Source organism: Aptenodytes patagonicus, chromosome 1, assembly GCF_965638725.1.
Source record: "Aptenodytes patagonicus chromosome 1, bAptPat1.pri.cur, whole genome shotgun sequence".
Taxonomy (NCBI): Eukaryota; Metazoa; Chordata; class Aves; order Sphenisciformes; family Spheniscidae; genus Aptenodytes; species Aptenodytes patagonicus.
In genome coordinates this window covers 28,419,525-28,439,611 of record NC_134949.1, presented here as the reverse complement: position 1 = coordinate 28,439,611, position 20,087 = coordinate 28,419,525, and the positions used below count along the sequence as shown (strand labels likewise).

General features: G+C 38.7%; 1 protein-coding gene across 1 annotated transcript in view; it reads right to left on the bottom strand.

Moving 5' to 3' along the window:
* TFEC (transcription factor EC) overlaps positions 1-17,606 on the bottom strand; it is a 95,297-nt gene extending 77,691 nt beyond the window's left edge. Inside the window, exon 1 of the mRNA XM_076328646.1 lies at positions 17,406-17,606. Coding sequence (XP_076184761.1) covers positions 17,406-17,606 — 201 coding nt within the window. The remainder of the gene's footprint in view (positions 1-17,405) is intronic.
* Positions 17,607-20,087: the final 2,481 nt, after the last annotated feature.

The following is a 20,087-nucleotide window of genomic DNA, read 5'->3' as shown; positions in this document are numbered from 1 at the left end:
AATTTCCATGACATCTCAAGGCACTTCTGTTGAAATTGGCCTGCAGGTTCAAGAAGTATTGAGGTGGAAGGAAAGAAAGGTTGATGATGAGCAAACAGATGGCAACTGCTGTCAACAAATGCCACAGTTCTTTAGGAAGCTATGCTAAAAATGGTCAAATATTGCTGCCTTGGGAAAGTGATGGATGCCACTTTGAAACTGAGCCTCCTGGAACACTGCTTCACTATGAGGCATATTCAAAAGTTTCTTATTTATTTAATACAACACAACCTGAAGAAGCACCACAGATTTTATCCCTGTGGGAGATAACAGAAGAAAAACTGGAGTTCTATAGTGTACTTTCTTACAAAAACAAAAATCAGATCTATTTATTGAATCTGATTTTATAGACATTTTAGGGGGTTTTACCCAAAATACAAAACTCTCAACTGATTTCAGAGAAGACACCATAGTATCCTTTGAATCCCAGAAAAGCTACAAGCTACAAGACCACATATCTACAATGATATGAAGATGAGACAATACAGAAGTAATAATATTCTTTAAGCAAATATTATTATTTTGAAAAACCATTGCATTTTCTCATAATGTGAAGAATTCCTGTGGAACAACTGTCTAATATTAACACTAACTGAAAGGTAAGAATAGATATGATTGAGAATATAACTTCAGTGTTTTTAATATGTAGCAAATAGCAGTCAGAAAAGGTAGAAAAGGTTTTAGGCAAGGGCATGTATAAGAAAAAAAATCTGATGCAGTAAAACACTAATATTAAAAATACTGGAGGGGAAAAAAAAACCAAAAAACCTCTTGAAAATCAGATATTAATCAATCTACACTAAACTGGATTTTCAAGCTGGTGGACAGAAGCTCAAATCTTTCTATTAAGTTTCTGAAGTATTAGGATTTGTTCAAACATACCATCAGTGTCTTGTATGATCTAGTTGCTGACTAATATCTAATAATTGAAATTATAGTGACTTGCTTACTGAAACACATTACATTAAAGATGTATATTATATTTGTTGAAGTCTTGAAGAGCACCATTTAATACTTCACCTGGGAAAATTCCCTTTTCAGTGAGTATTTCAGAAATACTTTCTGAAAAAAATAACATGCATGATGAACTTAAGAGCTGCAAAGAAAGCCAGTGAATCGAATGGCTGCATACGGCCAGCAATGGCAGCAAGGAAACTGCATAAGAGACTAATAATATGCCTATATTTAGAGGAACATCATAGAGCTATAAAGAAAATCCACTTTCATCTTCCAACTGTGAAAGAAATAAGTGTAGAAAAAAATAATTGGTAGTGTAGCTCAGGTTAACTACATGAATGTTGTTGACACATCAGAGAGATTTAGGTATTACTGTTGAATGAAGAAAATTACATATATTCACCTGGTTGCTGCATAATTTGGCACTCATTAATTAACTGAAGTCATTGAGACTGCATTTCTAAGTCACGCAGGCATTTTTGAGAATCTCAGCTTAACGTGCCTCATCTAAGATCTAGGCACATCTGATCTAGGAGTTTAATTTTGAATGTCTATCTTCTGCAACAATAACCAGTAGGTCAATTCTAGCCACTAGCTTTTTTTTTAATAAAAATGCGAACGTAGTAAATATTTTATCGCAACCACCTTAACAGCAATCATATGTCAACTTGTTTGTTTGACTACCAGGTGCTATGTGTGAGGGAATCCTTATTTCTGTAATGAAACTGTTGTTGATCCATTAGGAATAGCCAGAGATTAGACCCTTAGGCAGCAGAGATTTGGCGGCCCTGACTGACTGCTCATATGCATATTTACAGTGTCTTATACCATGGAGTGACAATGGACCAATCCTCACAGCTTTTGACTTTTATATACACTTCCACACATTCACACATACATATAGAAGATATTTTAAGCAGATATATGTATGCATGGAGGGGGTGATATGTATATTTATATATTAGGTAATACCAAATAATAAGGAGAAAAAATGATTGGCAAGAGCCTACCCCTTCTAGTAGATTCTCTTTTCATTCTTTTGTCATTTTTGAGAATAAAGTCCAGTTAAGCCTTATTTCTTCCAAATCCGTGTTCCACGGAGAAGTGTTTTAGTATTGTTTTTTAAATCAATGGGCATAATGCAGAGAAAGAGCTTTCTATCTGCAGAGGATCATCACATTTTTAGAAGCAATACTGCTGTTATCACAAGACTGGCCCATTAACTGTGGCACAGCAGTGAGGAAATCACTTCTGAAATGTCATCAGCACTTCCTTAGGTAGAAAGTGTGCTTAAAATAGCCCTGTACACATGGAGGCCTGACTCGGTATAAAGATTTCAAATAAGAGTACAGAAAAGTTTTGTGGATTTGTTTGGGGTTTTTTTCCTTTTATATGTGTTCAATTTTATTCACACAGTCATGGGGCTTTAAAGAGCTGGATTCCCCCTAAGTTTTATTACCTGTGATCCAAAATAATACCTTCCATAGCATGGTTTTTTAATAATGATTTAAATACAAATCAGCAGAGTGTCTGATCAGACCAAGTCTCTTGGAAGTATCACTGGCTGGAATGCTTTCAAAATGTTTTCAGAGTTATTTTTCTTTTTGAACACAGAATTATTCTTCTTGTAACTCTAAAAATGCTGCTTTTGTAGACTGAAAGTAAAGCTCAGTAAAGTCAAATTGTTTTCAGTGGGCTTTGGAACTGGTCCCAGGTCTTTCAGTTCGCAGGTGACAATCCTTAGCCAGCCTGCAGGGAAACTACATTTGTTTTATTGCAGAACTACTGTAGGAAACTTTTTTACATTGTGAATACTCCACATAATTAACACACAACATCTAACATGAAATACTTTGTGTTAGATATTGGAAGACATCACATTTACCAGTTCGTCTTGTCCTACTTCTACCAGTGGTCAGCACCAGAGGAGCAGAAGGCTCTAAGACGAGCATACTATCAGGCAGGTCATAAAGTTGTCCGTATCGCTATCCTAAAATATGAGCTTTAGCATCCCGCAGTCATTTGTGGAGCAGTATTTGTTGTAATAGGTGCTGATCCTGCTGTGAAAGAATGAAGTACATATTACTGACTTGAAGGGGAGAAAAGACTTCGTGCTTCACTTGGATGTGAGAGAAGTGGACTGAGTCTCTGGAGGAAGATCATCTGGGTTGCACGAAGAATGGCTCAGTGGTTACCTGCTACACAAAGATTTCAAAGAGTCTGGTGCAATTTCCTACCTGAACATGGGTCCCTGGATAATTTTGAGCATTCATCACAAGTGACATTCATCTCTAAGAGGTAGTTTTCTAGTCTAAGTTAAGAAAAAGTCTGTCTTTTGGACAATAGCAAGAGAAAGGACCTCCAGCAAGTGAATCACATTCAGATAACTCTGAGAGACTTTATATAAAGGCAGGACTTTTTTTTTTTTTTTTTTTTTATTCCCCTGGAGGTGCCTATCTGTTACCATTCATCACAGGGGGATGAATGGGCAACTAATTTTAATTAGACACCTATTATTTACATGACTAAAAAGCTGGATCCATTTAGGTATTTGTGGAAGCTAAGCCTTATACTATGAGGAGCTGAATTTGTGTCTCTGTATCTTAAATTTTCACCTGTAAAATGTGACACCTTCCTTACAGTGAGACTGTGAGGGGTGAAACTTTAAAATTTATATGATGTTGTCAAAATGTCAGTGCGGGACAGAAAATTTCTTGACATAAATAGACAGAAAAGGATGCTGGAGGCAATGAGCCCCAACCCCCAAGAGGTATGAACTGAATGTTTGTATTCTAATGTTGTTGGCATTTTTACTAACTAAAGGAAAAATCTAGAGACAGGACTAAGTTTGGAGTCTGAATGAACTGGATGATACTTCAAGCACTCTGTATGAAATGTCTTTTAACTATTAATATTACCACTTAAGCCACAAAATCCACATTTTCAGTAGCACAAAGTGGATGACATTGCTTATTTGTATTCAGTCCCACTGAATTTTTCAAGGCAAAATTTTCAAGGCATTTTTCAAGGCAAAATTCTCACTAAGTCAGTTGGAGATTGTAGCAATATTCATTATTTTTTTTCATTCTCGATGTGTTGGATACCATAGCTTATCCCAAGACCTAATGTAACCTATTTTTAATTATTCACACCCTTTGGCCTATAACTGTAATCTGCCTCTTTCGATTCTAAAAAGGCAGAATACAGTTCAGTTATTTATGGTTTAGATATGAAGAAAATGTGAAGTCTGTTCTTCTTTAGAAATATGTCCTTGGTTCGTAACAGCACTAATGAAAGTTACCAGCTTATATTTATCATGTGGTTCCAATCCAGTTTTAGTTTCATAATCTTTTGTCAAAAAAAACCCAAAAACCAAAACAAAACCCAAACCTTCCCATCTTTAGAAAGCAATTGAGATCTGTTCTGCATAAGGAATTGTCTGTGACTACAGATGCATTAATGAACCTCACAAAGTTACTAGACCTGAATGGACCCCAGTTTTGATCCAACCTTGTAAGGTCTTTCAATGCAATAAACTCTGCAGTAAATTAACATATAAATATTAAAATATTAATGGAAAAATTGGTGTATAAATGGACAAAGCTTTGATTATCTGTACATTGGTCTGAAATCACAGTGCACAGAGCAAGTGTTTAGAATCAAATACCTCACTCTGGAACCAGCTTTGCTACAATTGCTAGTTATACATTTTGGCTAAATGACTTGTTTAGACAATCTGCAATGTTCATGTGATGGACAACAATTTCAATGAAAAAAATAAGCAACAATTACCACATTTTATCACATCTAATGTAAAGTGAATGGTGGAGATACAATATTTCCAGCTGTGTCCTTTTTGCTCTGCTGTTTTCAATGTGTTTCTCTCTGCCTAATTTTTCATCTCCTCTTTGCTTCCTTTCTATGTTTTGATCTCTTTGCTTGTTTACTCTGACTTCCAGCATTACTTCTTATCATTTTTCTTCCCCTCAGGCACCTTTTTTTTTTCCTGTTATTCGTGATATTTCAGCAAGATAAAGTTCTGAGAAATATAGTTGCTGTTATTATGCTGCTGGAATGATTCCTGTGTTGTGGTCTCTAAGCAGTTTGACCTCAAATCATTGATTATAGCAGTCCCAAGGGTGTAATGGCGAATATGCACTATTAGTCTGATTAAAGCAAAAGCCTGTAATTCCCAATGAAAAAAAATCAGAATAATAGAGAAAATAAAACTTACTTACAGAAATTCATCATTTACTGGTTTTCCAAATATTCTTTAGTCAGGTAAAAATTATTTCCAAAGCCACCAAGTCAATGGCCATTTTGCTTTTAATTTCTTTGACCTTTGAACAAATTAACCATTTGTGTCTTTGAACAACTTATTTTAGGCAAACAAGTGTACTTGTTTAGGGATCTGAAATCAAAGGGGTGGTCTTTGTCCTGGGTGGTCTTTGTCCTTGTTTTCAGTCATAAGCAATTAATCCACCATTGTGTGCATATCTTATGAGACGTTCTGCTTTAAAATCACAGTCATTTAAAAAATACTCAAATCCAAAACATCATCCAAAACTGGCATACTTTTCAGTTATCTGCAAAAGGCTAAATGGAAGATTTGAAACAAAATAGCTCCTTGGTTAGAATCTGGTATGCTGTATTAGCCTTGAGCAAAATTTTACAGTGCAGCTACTTAACCTACAGGCAAAATTTCATAATGGCAATACTGAGAGACCTGTAGCTATAACCAGTACTACCGGGCACTAGTATAATATTTCATTTACACTTCTTACAAAGTAATTTTTGTTAATCTTGCTGCATGAATGAAAAATCTTATCCCATAGTCTCCAATTCACTACCCTCATGAACTCATAAAAAGGTCTTTTAACCACTGCTGTGATTTTCAAGTGGAAATAATAAAATGGCAAGAGTTAAATATTAATATTCAGTTCTTGCATTGTGCCTTTCTTTGATACCAATTACAACTTGAACTTCACCTAACTCAAAAAGACTGCAGACTTCACTCAATTAGCAGTAATAGGATTAAAACATAGCTTTGGAACTGAAGATTTAAATAGGAAAAAAAAAACTTGGCAAATGTACACTACATGTACCAAATTAATCTCAAAATAAATATGCAGTCCTGGGTGAAATAAGTGGAATGTGGAATGCTAGAGGTGTGGGGGTTATTGTGGGTTTTTTGCTTTCTTGACAACCTCTGCAGGTTGCATTGCTTTGAAAACTATCATGGCTGTAGAATAACACTACTTTTTCTTCCTTTAGGTTTATAGACACTAGAAAAAGTTGCTGCCATTCACAACAGGTATTCTCCTTTGACGACCACCAAAGCCATTTCTGTCTGTTACACTTTTCTCCATTACCAAATTTGTATTATTCTCAGCTTTGTGAAATTTAAGCAATCCCACAGATGCAAATTATTGCATTCAAATAGCTGTCTCCTGAGAAAGGATAAATATGCCCATTTATAGGTGAAAAGTGTCATGGGGACCAAAGCTATGTGTCTATAGTACAGATTTGAACAGCAGGCAACTGAATTGGTGGAAGAGAATTCTTGTGTTACTTTACCCATGCTGAAGTGTTTGTGGTTTGTTTTGTATTTGCATTTGATGGGCAATGAATCATTTCATTTTCACTGTGTTTTGAGTATCTGCCTCTACAGGGTACGATACAACGCCCCAAACTGAAGATGCTTTCCGTTTTAGGGAGTACATTTGACTTCCGAGATAAAACTGGAATGTCCTAAAATTCCCCAAAATTGCTTGACCTCAGTTATAAAGAGCTGTTTGTATCCTTTTCTCAGAGGCAAACATGAAAGATTTACATCATATTTTACTTATCAAAAACTCATACAGCAGGACATTTGAAGTATAGCTAAAGAGATCCAGAACCAGCTGTGAGTCAGGACAGATGGAAGTGACACACTTAGCTATTTTTATTTCCTTCCAACTAGTGGAGAAATAAAGCCCAAGATTGGCCACAGGTTTCTGCTGACAATAACCATGTGTTTCATTTCTGGAAAAATGCACTTCAGGAAATAACAGAGAATGACTAAATGCTCTTTTTTCAAAATAGTACAAGAAGATGCTACAGAGATTTGGAAATGGGCATCAGTGGTTGCATATTTCCAAAATCTGGCCCTAATATTATGACAGAAAACAACTCCACAAAAGAAAAGAGAGAATAGTACTTCCATGAGTAAAGCTGATTACCCAGGAAGGTTGTTAAAGACTGTTTTGTATTTAAGTTAAGTTAAGTTCACCAACAAAAAATTTTCATGGGAGTGGGTATAACAGCAATCAGTATGAGGAAAGATGGTGTAGTCAAGATCACAACGTGCGAGAGGTCAACAAGGGTTTAGAAGAAACAGGCCTGGCAATAAAAGGAGCAGAAAAACCATGATGGAGATACAGAGAGATACCTCAACTCATATGGGCTACCAATTGCAGCACTCCGGAGTACCAAGAAAATGGTCTGTTCAGCTCCAAACCTTCAAAATAAGGAAAAAGTGTGCGATCTCTTGATCGGCTTCAGCCTCTGTTGTTTTGCTGGACTACAGGTAATCACAGATAAATCATGACATCTTGACACTATTTCAATCATATTTCAGTTTGATTTCAACTACGTGTAGAGGCTATCTGGAGTTTCTATTCATTTCAATCTCTTTGCCTCTCACTCCGACAAAAGAAGTTAACCTGAAACCAATTGATCTGTAAATTGCAAGGATTCAGTCTGGTTTTTGTAGCAGACATTTTTAATGTTCTGCCTCTGAAAAAGTATTACTTTGCCAAGTTTTGAAGTGCTGGCCTCCACAGATCCTAGATCTTTGCTCAGAAAATAATGTACAGAAGCTAATTCAATTATAATATAGCTTTAAATGAACCTAACCCTGTCTGGCACTGCTCAGAAAGTAGACAGGCCACTTAATTAGACAGGATCATCTGCCTCATGGTAAAAACATACTGAACTTTTGGGGATGGTTGGAATTAGTTTTGAATGAATGTATGAGATGCATTACCACCATTGCAGGGCTAGTAAATGGCAGCTGAGATAGCAAAATTCTTCCTCTACACAGCCAGATCACAACATAGCCCAGAGGTCTTGGCATATCCAAAATAAAAATCTCACTATCTTCTTTCTAGAGTTTGATCTAAAATTCCCCCTTTATAAAGCAGAGAATCACCTAATCACCTTCTCCGATCTGTCCAGCTACAGAAGTGACCAACACGTGAAAAAGGCAGGCTGTAGAAGTTGATCTGGACAGATTTGGAACCAATAAATCCCACTTTGGTGAGGAGGGGAAAAGGACAGGATGAACACACAACAGAGACTCCAGCTGTGTAGAGATGGTTGTCATTCTTTATGAAGATTAAGGGACTTGTAGCTCTGCATTCCTATATTAATCCAAAGGCCAGCCATTGTACAAGCTGCCAGAGTATAGGCATCCAGACACTGCACTTGTGATTAGAGCCTTGAGCTAAATGGACTCCCATTTCTACGCTGGATTTTTTCTGGCTCTTCTATGTTAACTTTACAGAAAGTAACATAGATAAGCAACATTGATTGCAAAGATCTTTAGAAAACATCTGAGAACAAAAAGAGCAATAAATGAGGGCAGCTGAAGAGGAGTTTCTCATGCAATGGCCAGTTTACTTTTATACTGGAAGAATATAACCATATGAATATTTTTCAGAATAAGAAAGCTCTTATAGTAAGAGATAAGAGTCAAACTGTTGGACAACTTGCACATCTGATTTGCTTAGGGAGATCTACGCAAACTGCAGAGCAAATTAACTAAGGCTCACAGAATAATGCATGAGGACACAAAGGTTTGTTATTTTTAATATATTACTACAGTTGAAAAGGAAACAAATAATCCTGATTTTTCTAGGGAGGTAAGGGAACCATAAACATTACAGGGACTTTGCCCCTAGCATCCAGTGATTTACATATTTTTTATAAAAGTCAGAGTTGGTTTGAAGTCACAAGAAGTAGACCAACCACTGTTAAAATGATTACTTTTTCCCTGTTATGCCTGAGACCGGTCTATACCATCAGATTCTCACTTTTATGAGCAATGTAAAATTCAGACACAATTTCCAGTTAAAAAGGAAACCATTTCTGCTGGGTCTTCATAACAACCAACAGCTTCTTCCTTTAATTTTGTTTTTTTAACTCAGTGACAATTCTGATATCCAAAGTGGCAACTAATTGCCCTGACAATTAAATGGTATTGCCACAGGACAGCCTTTATGCATTTGTCCTAATAAATATCAGATGAAGCTCAACTGCTCACTTCAGCAGATGCTAATTTAGGCTGAATACCACCAGCTATTCAGAGAGAGAATTTTTGCTTTAAATAAGATTAATCTCACAAATGAAGTGTGGGTTTCCTTCTTATAACAAAGGCCATTGGTTATTCATTAAATCTGAATTACAGGTTTAACAAACACTTGCATAAGAATCATTAATATCATCTGTTATGTAATTACTAATGCAGTGTATAATAATATTTCAACAGTCAGGTCTCTTCAAAATTCAATTACTATAGCTCTTGTCATAGAGACTAGCACTGCTGTTTCAAAGCTCTTTTTTCCCTAGTGACCCTTCAGCTTGACTACTTCTTACTTGGCTGCCATTTGTCAGTTCAGGAATAGTATGACTGTCAAGTCAAGTACAGACTTATATCAGACTCCTAACTCCCATCATGGTTCCTACCTTTCCACTGAAGTCAATAGGAAGCTGGGAGTCCTGTTATGCTTTTAATCCTGGGCCAGCATTTCAAAAAATGCTGATCTGCTTTGCAAGTCTGTGGAGCTGATTCATTTTCTCTGTTGCAGGTGAAAAGAAACTGAGCCTCCTTTCATTAACACTGGAAAAGCCTGCACACCCTCAAGGTAGGGACAGCAGTGTTTGCACTATCGTTCTCTACTTTACAATTGCAAAACCTTTATTAATTCCAGTTGAGACCTGTTAATATTCCCCATGGAAAAAAAAAATAAAAATTGCTCATCCTTTCTTGCAAATGGGTTCTGCCCCTATTTGCACCACCCATTTTGAAATATACACTGAACAGCACATGGCTGTCAAAAGAGAAGTTTTACAGGACCCTCTCAAGCTATAATTTTATTCATAAAATTGATATGCTTGGAAATGACGGTGGGCACTGAGCCCAGAAGTCATGGAAGAGCCCATATCTTTGTCAGTAAATTCTTTACCAACTACAAGAACACAATGATTTGCAAAATGCCAGTTATGAACTGTCCCAGGAGCATGTAACTTCCAAACCTCACTGAGGGAGAGCACTAGTTGGCATAGGCCAAAACTGTGCCAAGAACTCTTCTAAGAGTTGCTGAGAGGATGACTGTCTGGACATGTCCTGGACATACTTAAATGTACAAGTGTGGACAGACAGCTCACTGCTGCTCAGGGTTCTGAGCTGAGAATTAATGGGAAGAAATCAGGAGATCCTGTGATTAAAGCATGACTTATTTTTCTTCTTACACCTGTCATCCACACTTCTTGGCCTCCTTCATACAAAGAATCACTCTTTAGATTGAACCATCCTAACAGTAGACAGCTTCAAGTCCTTAGAGAATCGTTACCTGTGATTCTAATTTTGAGTCAAAAATCAAATTTTGATCCAGCATTAATGCTTTCTTCAACTGATGAAGGTGATGGACCTGCTGAACTTACTCTCTCAGTAGCAGCAACATCAGTGATTTCCATGCTACGGGAATTATCGCACAGAAGTAGGTCAACAGCTGTGCTCAGATGTGAAGAGGTGTGTGCAAGAATAGACATAGCAAAAATAAAAAGGTCTAAAAAAATGACAAAAAATGATGAGGTATATGGGAGGAAGAATGGAGACTGTGGACTTTACACACTGTAAGGTTAAAAAGATGAAGTCTGTGAAGTTTGAAAAGGAGAAGAAGAGATATTATAAAAGTCTACAAAATAATGAGTGAGCCTGAGAATCCTACACAGATCTCTCTATTTATTTCCCACTTACCCGTATCTTTTGGTCTCCATTCTGCTCCTCCTCTTTCCAGATCTTCCAAAACGTATTTTGCTCTCCTTCTTATTTTCCTTTTCCCTCTTATTTCTGAACCCCTTCACCTCATTTCCACCTTTCATCTTCTTTATATACTCTTTCTCATGGTATAAATATCAATACCAAATATAAGGATTTTATTAATATCAATAAATGTATTACATTAAAAATATTATAGTCCATAGAACTAAAAAGTAACATATTTCAAATGACTGCCATGAAAAAATCTATGTGAATTCAGCGAACACACAGACAGCTGTGCCGCTAGAAACTGCTTCAGCAAACAGTTCAGGAAGACTTAAAAAGCATAATAACCTCAATTACTTTACTTGTGGTAATTTGACATAAAATTAAATTTTATCCCTCAAGCATCAGCTCATAAGCTAATTTTAAAGTGGAATCAAGAAGTTTTGAGACTTCTGTGAAGCAAAAGACATAGAGGTGGAATTCATTTGACTTTGTGTGTATGAGAAAATGAAGATGCCTACGTCCAAGCTAATTATCTAGACTTTCGGTCAACAGGGAGAAAAAAGGCACTTTGAGGGTGCAATCCATCTTACTTGAAAGTAAATGCCTAAGATAAACCAGATAAATTGGATCTTAAAAGGGCCTGCTTGCCCCACTGCCTACAAAAAGTCACTAAGGCATCTAGTTCAGATTTAGACACTTGTTTCAGAGATAGGGGAGATCCCAAGGAAGGCATTCTGAAACAGATTATTGAGCTATATGGACAGCTGATCTATTCTAGCTTAAGTATTCTTATGTTCCTGCGTGCTGCTAATATGTCATTTACACAGGAGTTGTGGCCTGGAACAAAGCCCTAAGATGGTATTACAGAGCCTACAGAGGGAGATTAGATATATACCTGGATCCGAAAAGGATCTTCTTGGCTATATAGTGCATCTTCATGCTTTCAAATGATATATTTTTGTGGGAGTAGTAAGACACTGCCATTCTGTTCTCCCTTTCATGCTGTCTCCTAATCTGTCAAAAATCTATCAAACTATGTGCCTATCCACCAAAAAACAAATTGGCTTTAGGAAGTATTTACATTGTTGTATGAAATGTGGGAGTCACTGCAACCAACAGAGGACATGAGAAAAGGAACCAGAAAGATGTCAGTGTAGTAGACACTGGGTAAATGAGACTTCCTACATGGGAAATATAAGGCAGGCAGCACAGGACTTTTAAGTATAACAGATATTTGTGCCTTTCAGAATACTTTAAAAAAGCCACAACTTTCCTTCTAGCAATTCTGGGCTGGACCTGTTCTGTTTTTAAATATAAAATTTGCCTGCAGAAAGGTTCTAAAAGAGTAAGTTTTAAAATTAAGCCCCAGCAGCTTTAAAACAACTATTTCCAAAAGAAAGGTAGCCATTTATAGACACGTTTGTGTGAGATGCTTACCTCCAAGCTTCCTCAGTGTCCCAGGTCACTGCAATAGTATTATTCTCCTTATCCACTCATACAGAAGATCATAGTAGGGTGGGGATTTTAAACTGGTTAACAGACAGACCCTTATGCAGAGCTTTTTGGAGTATATGCAGGCAAGCATCACTCTGGCCTCACTGCGAACTATGGGAAAGTATTTATCAAATACCTATTTTGTAGGTGCCTGAAATCGGGTGAAAAGATTCTTATCCAGGGACTCCAGCTTCAGCTTCCAACCACTGTCCCCTGCATACCTTTGCTGTGTATATGGGAGAGCCTGTTCTCAATGTTTTGGTATCTCTACAGCTGTTGGTGCATTTTCTGGAGGTCACCTTTAAACTTCATTTTACACTAGTTAAACAGATGGTGCTCCCCAAATCTTTCATGATAGTTTAGATCTTTCTATACTTTAATAATTTACTGGACTCTCTGTCTAGTTCTTACCTTCTTACCAGTTTCCTACTGGATCTGGGGAGAGCTGAATTGATGCAGCATCCAGTAATGGTCAGACCATCCCCAAATACACAGGTAAACCAGTATCCCCGGTCCTATTCAAGGATTATTTATTTATTTATTTATTTATTTCTAGACATTTTTAAATATACAAATTTGATTAATTATTTTGCTGCAGTGCTGCTCTGGCAGCTCATTTCCAGGTCTCTGACTCCCAAGTCTTTGACAAAGTTACAGGTTCCCAGGATAAAGCCCCCATCTTGTTATGGCCTGATAGAGCTTTTCATTTTCCGGAGGTGCAGTTTTTGTACCTCTCATTAAAATACACATTATTTAGTTGTGCACACAGTTTGACAGTTTGAAAAGCCCATGCTGTTCTATACCAGTGGCATTTTTCTGCACTCTTTTCCACTCCAGCAAAGAAGTCACTGACACGTCAACTGTTTTCAGTAGTTGATACTATATTTATGTAGCACTGGGCCAAGGTCTCATTCTTGTGCTACTCCAAAGGACTACACTGAAATCAGCAATGATCCCCCATTTCCAAATCCATTTTCACATCTGTCAGTTATTTAGTTTATTAATCCAATTATTGCATGGAAAGTTAATTTGCCATGGGTACTAACCAAACACCTTAAAGAAGTCTGACTATATGATATTAACAATCTTACCTCTATCAACCAAACTTGAAATAGGATCAAAATAGATACAAAGTTAGTTTGATAAAATCAATTTTCCATAAGCCACATTATCTTTCTTTCATTCTTTGTTAAGCAAGTCCCATATCAGCCTTTCTTTTGCTATTTATGATGAATAACCTGTTAACTCTCTTAAAATACTGCCTTAACAATAGATTTCTTCCAGTCATAACACCTTCTCACCAGGGAATATATCTTGGTTTGAATGTTTGTATTTTAATGATTATTTCTGGTTTTAGCAATGAAAATTACTATAATATTGTATTGCTCTTTTTACCTAAAAGTCGCCGGTGGTCTTTACAAAGGACATGCACAATCCTGAACTTGCAAACACATAGTCTATCACTGACAACAGAGGCATGCCATGGAGAATGGAGAGGCTGGAGAAGGAATATATATATTAATTAAATAATTTAACCTCCACTCAAATGTATCCATTAAAGGATGAGACAGGGAACAAGGTAAGTTGCAACCTGAAATGCTAAATAATTAATTTGCTTTGATTGATTGCTTGAAGAATAAAAGACACTAAAATTTCCACCAAAACTAATATTTGATAAAAGCCATTCTTAAAGAAAACAAATTTTCCTTCAAAGGGTGTTCCTAGTCATTATCTAAGCTGAACTTTGACTAAGATACTGGAACATTCCTGAGAAAAGGGTGACAGGATGTAAACACAGAGAGTAGGAACCTGGCCTTTGCCCACTGACTGAAGGATGGCATTTCTCACTACACGTTGCCCTTCTCCTCATCAGGCATTCATTCAAGAGCAGAAGTCGCACTTTTATAGTCACAAATGGCATCCTACTTTCCTCTAGATTTTCTTTCAAAATCTCCAATCCAGATGTTTGCTAAAGTCGAAGTTTCTTAGTTTATAGGGCTTACAAATACTGCAGGAGAAAATCTAGTAGCTCTTTTACTGCCTCTGGTATTTCTATAGGCTAACCTGCCTTCCTGGAGAGTATAGGTGACTCTCTTTGATCAACACAGAAATTAACCTGGACCCAGGTTTTGTGTCACAAAAAGAGGCCTCAGCAAGAGGCCTCAGACTTCGAACTCTCTTTCTTAGGCCTTTGCTACTGTTTTTCTAAAATACCACACTAACCCTTTCTTGATACCTTTCCAAATCCTTGATCTCAAAGACAGTGTTCTCAATGGTATTTTATGGTAAATCTTCACTCAAGATGGATTCCTCGTTAGTGCTCACTCTGGGCAATGAAAAACTGCGGTAAGACTTCTTATCATTTGACTGCCATGCAAATGTGCTACACCTACCAACACCAGAACTTCTGTGCATGCAAAGAAAATGTGGGACTTTCAGAAAGGTATAAGTCTGTCCTTACATGCTGTTAACCCCAAGTTCCCACCTTAGGCTTTATAACCCCTAGAGATTTATAATTCCTCTATTCTTCAAAAAAAATCCCATTTTAACCTTCCAGCCAGCCAACAAAGGACAGATTGGCTTTGCTGTGAAGCCTCCAGTAGAAAATTTACTCAATCATAAGTCTTGCTACAGAGCAATGACAGTCAGTCCTTAATGGCATGCTGGCAGCCCACAAATGGGTGAAAAGAAATCATGTCTAGAAGTCAACCTGTCTATAGGAATATAACTTAAAACACTGCTACTTAATTATGGATTGGGCATGATTTCTTGTCTAAAACCTGAAACCTGCCTTTGAAAAATTCCTCTGGTGAACTGACCTTTTTTGAGACCTTTTGGACATGTTGCTTCCTGTCCACCCTGACTTCTGCACAGGAATATTTTTAGTTTTCTCTGTTTTTTTTCTGGTTCTAGTATTTCTCTCCAGTAATATATGACTTTCCACATCTTTTTTGTCCTTGCTGCTTTATTTTTTTTCCTCTCCTCTTATTTGGTTTCTCACCAGTTTTCCTCAGTCCTTGCAGTTTCCCTATCTCCTATTTCTTTCACCATTTCCCTCTCCTAACTCCCCTTGCTTTACTTTTCCTCAGCCCCCTCCTTACTTTTTCTCCACCTTTTCCCACTTCTCTTTTCCTTGTGATTTCCAGCCTGCAAAGAAGTGCTATTCCCACAGGCTCTTCAGCACCCTTTGATCACCTGTTAGCCTCTGCAAGCGAGCTCCTCCAGCAGCTCCACCTGCCCCAGTTAACACAGAGACTCCGAAGGGGTTGAGAGGGACTTGCCTTCCAGCAGGAGCAAGAGGAGGGTTAGCACTGCCCTGAAAGTTGAAGCAGAGAGGGTCAGCTTGCCAAAGCACGCACATTGGCAAGAAGACATGGTGCCAGCCACATGCCGCCTCATTTATGTTTCCCCAGTTAAAGCAGCCTGTAGGGAAAGTAGCATGCCACTGTAGTGCACCGGTGTATTGACCCCTCTGAGTGCTTGTTAGTGCTCACCATACTCAGCATTTCGTCTCACTGATTGATAGGGTGATACGTGTGTGTATGGCAGAGAGCAGATTCATTACAGCACATTAGCCAGACAGGAAGACAAATGCCCACAGAGGCAGAAAAGCTGTAAGGAATAAATAAAAATGTTACTATTTTTCTTAAACTTCTTTTTCCCAGGCTACAGTGAGGAATACTGGAGGAACAGGAGAGCGGAGAGAGCCCAGGAGAGAAAGGGAGTGGCAAGAACTGGAGGGAAAGTTTATTAGCAGTCAAAGAAAGGTTTAAAATATTCATTGTTGGATTCAGAGTTTGGATAGTAGCTGAATTTCTACTTATCTTTTTATTTTCCTTCCCACTGCTAAATGAGAAAGAAAGGGTCAATGCATCAGATACCAAGCTATCAGAACATTCCTGATGTAACATCTCTGAAATGGCTACCTGGCTGCTCCACTCACTGCAATTAATCACTTCTCAGTTTTAAAAATGAAAAACAAACTAGAACCAGCCTTTATCAACAGCTGCCACCATGTGGTATCTGAAATACCACAGTTATTTCCCATTCGAATAGAGAGAAATATGGTGGCGTGATCTGATCTGTTCAGTGATGGTTTTAAGCACCCGTTCGGTAACATACAGCTCGCAAGAGATGACATGGCTGACGTGCGGCAGCTCTGCACCCCTGTGCACACCCTGCTGAGGCCGAGGAGTGGGCAGCCTGTGCGACATTGCCCCTGACACTGTGGCCACTGTACCAAACCACTTCCTTATCGCTCGTCCTTGGAGCTGGGAGAGCAGACAACAGTCCAGGACGGCCCCAGGCTGTCAACAGCACTGCATGAAAAAAATGTATTCCCAAATGGCTGATGCCAAAACCACATCTGCCAGACACAGATTTTCCAGGAGGCAGCATCTTCTGTCCCCATGTCATGAGAAGCTGCCTGCTCTGCCACAGAGCGAGGGAGCAAACATGGAGCTGCTGGGCCCTGTTCCCGCTCCCCCCCAGCTGGACCTCAGTCTGTCTGCTGCCTGGAAATACGGCGTGATGTGGAAAGAAAACTCCAAAGACATTCCACTATCCAAAGGGAAGATGGAGTGTAAGTTGTCAGCCCTAGATCATTAGAGAGCTGATCCTAAGAATAATAATTCAAGGAGCATGTTTTGACACAGCATGGGGACAAGACCTAGTTAGTTATCACCCCAGCATTTGCTTGCTTGAGGTCTACGTATTTTTTAGAACATGTTAATTCCAAAGGCTTCACCCCTCACCTCCCTCCTGGATTTCATTTAGGTGCACTTCAAAATGAGCTAATTATGTTACAATTAAGAATAGCTTTCTGCAGGTAACACAGCATTCAGAAATCTGCTTTGTAAATATCTGTTGGTAATATAGGTACCTCTGAAATTGCTGGAGCTTTGTCTGATGAAAAGTGTGTTCCCACCGGAAAAAATCCATTGAACCCAGGATACTGTGAAACTGGCACATGACACTGTGAATAACATGCATGGGCTTCTTCTCGAGGGCGCTTGTCTGTCCACTCTTGATTCTGTAGCTTTCCTCTGAGCTGAAACTGTAGTCCAGTCAGCGCCTGCAGCATTGCTTTATTTCTTCCCTTTCCACTATTAGCAGAGCTGAAAAAATCACTATAAAACACACACACAAAATAGAAGCAGCAATTTAATTTCTTGCACAATGTACCTCTACTATTGAAAAAAAAAAAATCCTTAAATATAAAACCAAATTAATGTTATGGTTATAGGGCACCCATGAGGACACAATCCCTAACATACTACTGAAAAAAAAAGATGAGAAGAAACAGTTGGCATTCAGTTAACAATCATGTTTGGAGGTTTCTGACTGACTTTGTTATTCCAAGGGAAGCCAGGTACCAGTCTCTTGGGATCAGGTACAAAGGCGAGAAAAAAGTGGACATGTATGAATCTCAAAGGTGACTGCTGGGTTAATAAAACAGTCTGTTTTCTGTTCACCCACTCTTCCTCTCAGTGTGCAAGTACATTAAAATATGTCAAAAGGAAAGCCATTTGCTGGGGAAAAATAATTCAGCTAAAAGTCAAAATTTCCAGCTGGTGTATTGCCTTGGTGTGTGCAAGTGCGCTAACAAAGTGACCCACACATCTCACTGGATGAAAGTTGGTATCCTCATTAAAGTAGAAACAAACACTTGAAAATAGGAACAACTACCAGTTAAAAAAAAAGGACCACAATTGATATGAGAAGCCTTCATTTTTCCACATTCTGTTTCCTACTTGCTGTATAGCAGATATGATATGTATTTAAGTAACCTCTGAAAAGTAATGAAGGTAAAACTGATTCTGTATGCAGTAATCATTCCTGTTTGCTGGAGGAATTGCGTTGCTAACAACCATCCACATTATCATTCTATGTTTAGAAGAAGAAATATTTTCACAGTCCAGTTTCTAAACTGCCACATACAACACAAGGATTGGTTCCTGCGAAGAGTAACCCTTTCAAAAGTGAATAGCTCTGGGGAAGAAAACTTTATATCAGAATTACTCACGCTAGAAAGGGTTTGTAGGATCAGCCTCCAACCCTTTAAAAAAAAAGTACATTTATACTGCAGTACGTGTATACTGCCTTTGCCCCCAGGAAACACAATGAGGCTTGAACACCATCACTAATTCACTGCAGTGTGAACAGCATGAGACATTAGATCTCCTGCTCCTTGGCCCAGGCCCTGGCAGAAAGCATTATCAGATAAATAGGAAGCAAAATGAGGGAAGTGGTACACCATGGTGTGAGCCGCCTTTTGTTTATTGATGACATGATTTTCTCTGGGAAAAAAAAAAAGAGGAGTAAAGAAGTTTTCCAAAATCTTTAATGACCACAGCAGAATATATTACGATGAACCGTCTGAACCACAGAATCCCATCATGGGTGAGGTTGGAAAGGACCTCTGGGGATCATCTAGTCCAACTGCACTGCTCAAAGCAGGGTCAGCCACAGCACGTTGCTCAGGGCCATGGGTTGGGTTTTAAATATCTCCAAGGATGGAGACTCCACAATCTCCCCAAGCAACCCATTCCAGTGTTTGACCACCCTCACAATAAAAAAAGTTTTTTCTTATGGGGGAATTGAAATTTCCCCCATTTCAGTTTGTGCCTATTGCCTCTTGGCCTGTCATTGGGCACCACTCAGAAGAGCCTGGCTCCACCTTTTTTACCCCCCCCCAACAGGTATTTATACACATGAAGAAGATCCTCCTGAGCGTTCTCTTCTCCAGGCTGAACAATGCTAGCTCACTCACCCTCTCCATGTAATTCATATGCTCCAAGCCCTTCAGCATCTTTGTGGCCCTTTGCTGGACTCGCTCCAGTACATCCATCTCCCTCTCATACCAGGCAGCCCAGGACTGGACCCAGCACTCCAGCTGTAGCCTCCCCAGTGCTGAGGAGATGGGAAGGATCACACCCTTAACTTGCAGGTGATGCAGTGCTGTTCCTGATGCACCTAAGGAGATGCTGTTGGGCTTCCTTTTTGAAAGGGTGCATTGCTGGCTCATGGCCCACTAGGACCACCAGGGCCTTCTCTGCAAAGCTGCTTCCCAGATGGTCAGCCCCAGCCTGCACTAGTGCATGCAGTTATTCCTCCCCAGGTGCAGGACTTGGCATTTCCATTTGTTGAATTTCTTGAGATTTCTGTCAGCCCATTTCTCCAGATTGTCCTTCTGAAGAGCAGCACAATCATGTGGTATAGCCACCAGTCCTCCTGATTCCCTGTTGTCTGCAAACTTGCACTCTGTCCCATCATTTAGGTTATGAATGTAGATTTTAAGCAATATTGGACCCAGTATTGACCCCTGAGGTACACCCCTAGTTACTGGTCTTCAGGTAGTCTTTGTGATGTTGATCACAACACTTTGAGCTTAGCAGTTCAGCCAATTTTCAATTTACTTCACCATCTACTGTCTAGTCAATAATTTGTCAGTTTGTCTATGATGATGCTATAGGAGACAGCTTCAAAGGTCTTATTAAAGTCAAGCTAAACAGCAACCACTGCTCTCCCCTTGTCTACCGAGTTCATCATCTCACTGTAGAAG